Source organism: Sphaeramia orbicularis, chromosome 5 (assembly GCF_902148855.1).
Source record: "Sphaeramia orbicularis chromosome 5, fSphaOr1.1, whole genome shotgun sequence".
Classification (NCBI taxonomy): domain Eukaryota; kingdom Metazoa; phylum Chordata; class Actinopteri; order Kurtiformes; family Apogonidae; genus Sphaeramia; species Sphaeramia orbicularis.
In genome coordinates this window covers 30,054,916-30,063,965 of record NC_043961.1, presented here as the reverse complement: position 1 = coordinate 30,063,965, position 9,050 = coordinate 30,054,916, and the positions used below count along the sequence as shown (strand labels likewise).

General features: G+C 37.9%; 1 protein-coding gene across 1 annotated transcript in view; it reads right to left on the bottom strand.

The window, feature by feature from the left end:
• Positions 1-677: 677 nt before the first annotated feature.
• The window catches only part of tex264a (testis expressed 264, ER-phagy receptor a), an 82,069-nt gene continuing 73,696 nt past the window's right edge, over positions 678-9,050 (bottom strand). Inside the window, 3 exon segments of the mRNA XM_030134611.1 lie at positions 678-2,123; positions 2,126-2,278; positions 2,280-2,410. Coding sequence (XP_029990471.1) covers positions 2,079-2,123; positions 2,126-2,278; positions 2,280-2,410 — 329 coding nt within the window. The 3' untranslated portion in view covers positions 678-2,078.

Below are 9,050 nucleotides of genomic sequence, written 5' to 3'. Positions count from 1 at the left end.
GAATGAAAATATTTATTCTTATAGGTCATCACACTCGTTAGACTGCTGGCTAAAGAACACGTATGTCCTTCAAACATCAGATGCCTGCTGGAGCCTATTCTTGCTCCTCTGCTACCCAAATAGCTGATTAAATAAATTGTGACACAAATGTCACACTGCTCAGTCAAATGTTGGCCAGATCAGTGCAGCTAAGACTAAGGTGACCGAATGTGCATACATGCTTTTTTTAACACTTCCTATTGTCTTGTGCACATTAATTCAAAAGTGAAGATTATCTAGGGGGAATTCAACACCTGTGCTAACACTGCTTGGCCTATTTTTCTCAAATTGCACTGATTTATGCTACTATTGTCTCTTTCTTGAGTGCTTCTCTTTTATTGAGTTTTTTAAAATCCTGTTCCAAAAGCTATTACAATGTGAAACAGTGAGCTACATCTTAGAGACAGCTTAATAAATCATGAGGCGTTTACAGCCTCATCAATAACTTCCAAACAACAAGTGTCCCACTGCCACCCACACTTTGTTACATCTCTCTGTCTCTTTTGGGAAACATTGAGATAAAAATGTATAAGGCCCTCCTCAGAGTAGAGCAATAATAATAAGACTTCAGCAGACATTTTTACATCATGAGGGTTACATCCGTTTTGTGTAACAATAAATTTGTGTCACCTTAAGACTTCATTTGAAAATTTTATTATAGACTGAAAGACAAACATTGCAGCTCACTGTGCATTGTGTCTAATGTCTCACAGTATCAATAAATTCAATTAGGAACATTTCACAACTAGTTGTAGAAGTGAGTGACTTTCGGCTACAATATGATAGAACAGAACAGAACAGAACAGAACAGAACTGCAGAGTGAATAACAATCCGACTATAGGAAGAGCAAAGTAAAAGTAAAGCAATTATCTGAGAGAAGATCGACGATAAAATGTTCTGTACAGAAAAAAAGGGAAGAGGTTTTCATTTCTGAATTGCATTATAAATCCTAAAGTTCTCACTGGTGTTGAAGATTTGTTCTTGACTTTGGTGGAATTCCCCACGTGTGAAAAACCCTCTTCTGTTACAATCAAAATGAATAAAACAATTTAGGTCCTCGAATATTTCTGCAGCTTTGGCTCCTGCACATTTTCCAAACAACTGTTACTGTATATCAAGACACGACAGTCAGGTAATACTCACAAACACGTTACAAACATTTCCTCAGGACACAGTCTTAGAAAGTGGGAACAACATCAAGTGTCACTGTTTTTACTTTTTCTTTAAAGCAAATGTTGCTTGGTTATTCACAAATAAAGTATGGAATCCGACAAATCTTGACTCTGAGTTGAAGCTCAGAGTAAGTTAGGTTTACTCAGTAATGCCGTGTTTCCACTATGTGGAACTGGCTTGACTCGACTCAACTCGGGTAAAAGGTACTATTCCTGGAGACTGTTCCCATTACAGGGCACTACCGACTTTAGAGTACCCGAACCATGGTGCCATTTTGCAGGCGTTCATTTTGGATTAGCCTACCGGTATATTTACTGTAAACTTCCAAATCTGTTTTTTTTAATAGCATGTCATGTATTAATGACGCAATGACACAGAAACGAGTCTCTGACCATTTTAGTCACATTTTAGTATCTCTTCACCCATTTTGGAACCTCGGCCGAGCAAGGACTAAAAAAGTAGTACCAGGTACCAGATTCCAGGTTCTTTTACGTAATGGAAATGCAAAAAGACCGAGTTGAGTCAAGTCGAGCCGGTACCACGTAGTGGAAATGCGACATAAGATTAACCATGTGAGGTTGTCTGTTGTTCTATCCTGACAGTGTTGGATTATAGAGTTATTTTAAAAACCGGATTATATAATAACAAAAAGAAAAGGCTTCATAAAGAGAATTACAAGGCGGAGAATATGGCGCGTTGGTCATGGCATTAACATCTTTAGATCCACCAACAAGATTACACAACAGATAACCACCAACAGCAACAACTGAGAAACTCTCTAGCATGCCAGTGTTAACATGGCTACATCCCTTATCTCTTCAACAATTCTTCCCTACTCCTCTTCGCCCCCAAGGATTCCTTCTTTTCAGGCCGCCAGTTCAACCGTTTCTTTAGCTCCGTCATCATCCGCCGCTCCTCCTCCTTCTCTCCGTCTTCCTTCTCATTCCTCTCTTCCTCCTCCTCCTGCTCCTCCTGATCCATGTCGAGCTCTTCAAAGGACGAGCCGCTGCCCATTGACTCGTTGGAGCCTCTGTCGCTGTGGTCTCTGTGCTTAATGTCTTCATTTTGCATCCAGTACATCCCTAGATGCAGGGAAGAGGGCCAGAGAGGCGGCTGTGGAGGCGGCCAGGGATGTCTCCCTGCTGTCCCAGGGCAAACCGCCGCTCACCGAGCTCACGTCACTGTGGGAGTCTGCACCTGCAGCAACATGGGGGCACAGAGAAACAGCTTCAATAGGCTGCATGAAAGACCCTGGTGCAGAACAAACCAAACAACCTCAAATGACTAGAGACTTAGTAAAAATGACTAACTTCATAAATGTCAGCATAATCCAAAGTTCAATGCCCTCATGGCGTTTGGACTGCTTGCATGTAAAAGTGCAAAGTATGTAATTTCTGCCACTGGCAGTCTCAATCAAACCAAAAAAGGGACAGGGAAAATTTAGCCCCTTTGAGGCTTTAAGGCACAAAGACTTTCCAGCAGAAAAGGCAGGTTGACATGGACTGGACCATCACTGTCTGGACAGAGGTTTGTATCTTGAGGGATTTTTAGCCTCTGTGTTAAAATTTGGGCACTTTATTAGGTATAAATGGTCTCTATGAAGCATTTCTACTTTCAAGTATTTAAAAATTACCTAAAATATCATTAGTGTTGAGAATGAAGAGTAATGAACATGTGTAAAGTATTGGGATGTAGAGACAGAACTTGACACCACAGGGCCTTTGACTAAATTGTCAGAAAGATGACATAGGATGAGTACTGTTTAGAAACAGCTTTTAGGGTCAAAGTCAAGCAATAAAGCGATAAAGGTCACCCCTGGACACAGCTCTGTATGAAAAGAATGGAGTTTGATGATGAAATACCAGTGTTTCTTCTACTCAGGTGAGTTAGATTATGAGGCTTGTGAAGATGTAACGTTATTCTGTGATGTTATTATATTAGCGAAGTTGCCATTTGTTGATCCACTGTTCAGACTAAACTGTGACAGTTTTGACCTTGTTTGGACGATTCCAAACAAATCCTTAGTTACACTGTTGACAACACAAAACTGTGCAGAAAACAGAGGTGATTTGTAGTTTTACTGTAGCGGCTTTCCAGCTAAAAACAAAGCTATAATGTAAACTATCGGCTGACACAACACGTGAAGATCATAAAACACAATGTTATTTTGACTGACCAATTACGAGCTCTTGTATGAAGAAAACATGATGATACCATTAATGCAGATGTGTGTGAACAATGAGTTCTTTATTTTATTCAGTGAGTCACACAGTCATGGAATACATAGCGTTCATTCATTCCTGGTTTTGGTAGAACTAAGTGTGTTCTGGTACTTGACTTCACCCTGCTGTTGAAAGGTTAGAATATCAACTCTACACAGAACCCCTTTAAACAGCAACATTTTTGGATAGGTTTAGGAAAATGTCATGGATTGAGTTAAACAGACCAATTACAGCAGCATATTGGATGTCTTTCTGCCAGGGAGCTGTGAGGGTGACCCCTCATGTGCAATAATAACAACAAATAGTAGTAGATGATGCGGTGAAGTTGTGTGGGATCATGGGAGTTTCACCACCAATGCGGATGGCAATCTACCTGTCATGACTCATAGAGAAATTGTGTCTACAGGTGAGGTAAAATTTATTCACATTATATATAACATGTAACTTCACCCAGTGCATGATTCTGAAATTTGTTAAAAAGGTGGAAACAGGCTGAGTGTGGAGATCAGTGTCTGATCGGTGGATGTTTGAAAGGAATAGTTCAGGGACATCCGTACAACAGAAAGTCACAAAAAATGCACATCTATATGAGGCTCTGAAAGGGTTAGTTTTAGTGTTTGTTCTGGTTTTACCTTATGACACAGGTGTCAAACATGCGGCCTGGGGGCCAAATCAGGCCCGCCAAAGGCTCCAATCTGGCCCCTGGGATGAATTTGTAAAATACAAAAATTACACTGAAGATATTAACAATCAAGGATGTTCAATCTAAAGTGGGTCAGACCAGTAAAATACTATAATAATAACCTATAAATAATGAAAAAAAGCTATTTTTTTCTTTATTTTTTAGTGTCAAAAAGTAAAATTACACAAAAATGTTTACATTTACAGACTGGCTTTTCACAAAAAATATGAACAACCTGAAATGTCTTAAGAGAAGTATGTAGTATTTTAACAATATTCTGTCTATTATCACATGTTTTGTGTATTTGTAGATCCACTGTGATCTGTAAGTTGTGATGCACAGGTATAAATGATAAACTAAAGTGTAATATTGCTAAAATTGCACTTATTTTTCTGAAGAATGTTAAGGTTGTTCATATTTGTTTGTGTTATGTTCAAGTACATTTTGTAGATATAAACATTTTAATCACGAAACTTTACTTTTTTCACTCAAAAACAGAGAAAACTTTGGAGTTGATATTATTTCTAAGTTCTTATCCTATTATTCACTTTTTTTTTTTTTTTTTGCAAAATTATACTATTTTAGTGTAAATACATGAAAATATTTGCATTTACAAACAGAAAAATTAGGAGTTGTCATTATTTATATGTTATTATGATAGAATTTTACTGGTCCGGCCCACTTTATACCGTATTAGGCTGTATGTGGCCCCTGAACTAAAATGAGTTTGACACCCCTGCCTTATGAGAAAGGTTTGCCTAAAAATCAATAACTGTGTGTGCTATATTTAGAATATTTTTGCTGCCTTTTCTTGTTGACATACAGTCTTTTACCACAAGGACCTGAGGGCCTGAATACTTCTAATCCAGCCTAACAGCCTGTATTGTTGTGTCACTAGACTTTTAATATGTTATTACCCCACCCCCCGAAGAGGGAGGCAAGGGTATTGTTTTTGGTTTGGTTTATTTCTTTGTTTGTTTGTTAACACTTTAGCAGCAAAACTATTGGTTCAATTCATACTAAACTGGGTTCATAGATTGCCAGTGACCCAGAATAGATGTCAATACATTTTGGAAAAGGTAGGTCAAAGTTCAAATCTTTTTATGATTTTTTTTAAAATCTTCCCATCTATATTATAAAAGCCAAGTGACCTCTGTGTGGGTGCGTGCCTGTATGTGTATCAGCTTTATAACTAAAAAACTGGACAGAACTAGCCTGTGCCTTTTGGAGTACTTAGATATTTTGGGTCAAGGATCAAACAGGTGAAAACAGCTTATTGATATGACTAATACTTTTGGAGTTATTAGTTTTTAAAAATACAATGGGCTTACAGGCGGCCTGCATACGAGTCCATTCCCAACTGCTATTGGAGGGGGGGCTGGATCTGGATCAATGGAAACACCGGGACACGACGGGAGAAATGGATCCAGCTGTCATCACACACTAACAAGGTCGGTCTGGTTTTTACTGTGGTTCGGTTCCACTTCGCCGGTCCCCGGCCCGGTGATAGACTGCGCAGACTCCGATCATACGGACCGGAGCTCAGATCACAAATTGGAGTGAGTCACAATAAACTGTCATCCTCAGTCCTGTGTAAAAGTCTATGGTCATTGTATTTCTTCCTAATCTGTGTGTTACACCACTAAGCTTAGTCAAGTCATCAGGTAATGTGAATGTGATAAAGTCATACAGTAACATTACTGTAAAATCCTTTCAAATAAATGCTTAACATCACTACGAATGCATTCTTTTCTGTTACTTTGGATTTCAAAACAAACCAAAATGAGGGCTATTATATTTTTTCCTCTTCTCTGTATTACACCAGTAAGCTTAGCTCAGCTCCTTATTTTATCAACTCTACCGCTTCTAGAACCCATGGATTCCCACGGATCAGTGCGCTAGTTTACTTATAATGGATGAAATACATGCGAGGGCTGGGGTTTGTTGTGCCTGGCACCACTTGTTTCAGATTCAAACCAACATACACATGAACTGTTTGAAGCAGCAGTTTTTACAAGAAAAAGAATTGCTACCTTTGTGTGAGTCCATTGGTTCAGAATAAAACGTTAAGTGTATTCAGTTCAAGCTGTCAGAAAATTAATGAGTTTTGGCAGAATCTGACTGAAGGACTGACTGAATACCTATGATTAGAGGTGGTCACATTCGTTTTTAATGTGAATTTAATAAGTGTCATAACGTACTAGTTGATGAAATTTTCAGCTCAGTGGTGGCTTGAGTGGGTTTCACTTTTAACGCAGATTTAAAAAAAAAAAATACATTGTCAATTTATATGTTGAGTATTGTCACTAGTACTGCTGTGTTTCATCCTGATTAAGTGTTAGAATTCAGCTCAAAAATATGTGCAATTGTTTATTATTAGTTTCCACATCATGCCATGTCATTCTAATAAATCATGTGTTGCTAAAAAGACTAAAATTCTGAGAAAAATCACACACAGTATATCTCTGAAACTGAAAACTGAAAACCTTCCAAATGATTAAGTTAAAGTTAAGAAAAAGATAGAATGTAGGCCTTGTTTGAGATATTCAGAGTGTAAATAACTTATAACTGTAACACTAGTCGCAGCAGTGGCCTAGAGTGTTGCTGGGTCAATTCCCTGGGCCAGCAGAGAAATTGTTGGCTGATGTGCCCTTGAGCAAAGCACTTAACCCCTCCATTGGCTCCTAGTATGTGGTGTGTTCCTGTATTTTCACCCAGTGAAATAGAGTTTCAATTTCAGTGTGTGTTTCATGTCCAAATGGATAATATACTGACAAATACAGATTCTTCTCTTCTCTTATAGTACATATTCCTCCAGTAACCACACACTTTTCTAATAACCAAAGGGGCTCGCCATCAGCCAGTTAATCTAGTTTTAATGTTGCTTATTACCCTGATGGTTTGGTTTGTTTGCTTGTTAACACTTTAGCAGCAAAACTATTGGTTGAACTCATACCAAGTTGGGTTTATAGATTGCTGGTGACCCAGAAAAGATGTCATCATATTTTGGGGAAAATTGGTCAAATTTTTTATGAAGTTTTACAATCTTTTTTTCCCTCTCATTTTAATGGGTGAAATTTCACATATCTATAAAAACATCAATTTTGTTTGAATTTACTTCAAACTTGGCACAGACATAGAGGCAATTGATATGCTGACATCAGCACATGGATAGACATGATGATATCCACTGGATTGACGCTAAAATAAGCTACAGTACATATGAGGGGCGGGGTTAGTTGTGCCTGGAACCACTTGTTTGTAATTATTTTTGAGGCCCTTTTAGAAACAATTGATGACCAGCACATTGTTTCCATCATTTCACTTCATCATTTGGTATTTATTCATTACAGTTCTGAGGGAAGACACCTGAGCTTATTTAAACAGCTTTAGTATATATTTGTATATAGCGAGAGAGGTTAATACATTAGACTGATGATGTGACATACCTTCACATTGTACTTGGACCACAAATGAGTAAAATCATGTTTGGCATTTTCAGATTGTGGCATTTAACAAGTTCCACTGACTTTTACAAAATCGCTTTAGATAAATATTTTATTAATGATACAGTATATGTTCTAAAACAACTCATTTATACTTCTAAATAAACATACATACATCTTTTAATGTGCCATCACCAGCTTTCCCATCTTATAAGACTGTGTAAAGCAAACTATATTTCTTTTACCATAAGGGGAACTTTCATATTAGTGTCTGGAGTGCATAATAAATAGCTGAAATCATCATGAAAAATGTCCATTAGTTCAATTTTTAATGGAGATTTTCTCACCAACATGATCAGACTACTAATGCTTCCAGACTAAAACTGATTCTAATTGGCCTCTGATCTATGATTCCCTGTGACCAAGTAGCCCTTCATTATCTCTGACTAATATTATTCCTGGCTGTTTGTGTGTCAGTGATGATGAGATAGAATCAAGGAGATGAATGTAATATTAACCACAGAAAAAACCCAGTAATCTGAACATCTTTCAGAGTGGTGCGAATAAAATTGATTATTAAAGGTTCATGAAAAGTAAAGCGATAAGTACCAGATGTGGCAAAAGAGCATACACTGCCTCAAATAAGCTGTAAGAGACAAATGACAGATAGGAGGCTTTGGTTGCCTTGCATCGCTAAAATTGCAAATGAAAATAAGCACCAGGAGTGATAAATGTAACAAGCACACCACACCTGCCACCCACACAACTAATATTACTCGGTCTTTGAGCACAGTTGGTCCGGAAGAAGGAACAGACAAGCAAAATTCATGTATAAATAAATACAAATGGTTGAATCTTTTCCGTTGTGTTATTTTCCGCAAGGGAACAAGTTATGATGGATAACTTTGCAAAAGAGGCAACAGTGAAATACAGACTCAAAATTAATACTGTGACAAAGTTTTGTTAATGCAGCACAGTTACTGTTTTTTCTTTGTATATCTCTGCATGGTTTTGCTCGACCAATACAATGATGCTTTTTACTTCTGCGCTACTTTTCATTGTCGTCTCCATATGTCTTTTTTGTTTCAGCAAAGCTATAAAAGAAAATGTGCCGCACAAATAAAATCTGACTTGACTTGACTTGACAATCCCGTGAGATGCTAAAACACTATTGTCCAGGCCATTTTCCTGCTGCTTTCACACTTCAAATAAATCTCATCCTCGCATCAAAGTGTGTTTGCACTAAATGTGTCATCGGGGACTGAAATACAATAAACAGGGAGTCTCTGAGCTCCTCACTGAGGGCAGTCTTCTGTTTTCAGTCATTCGAATCTCAACATCACTCCGCAATCTAATTATCACATCCAGCAGATCTGATCCTGTCTGCAGTGTGGAGCATCATATATGGGAAGTCCATTTAGGATATTGATAATTTCTATTTATGGTCAGAAAAACATCCTGTTGATTAGCTGGCAGGTCCAAACAAA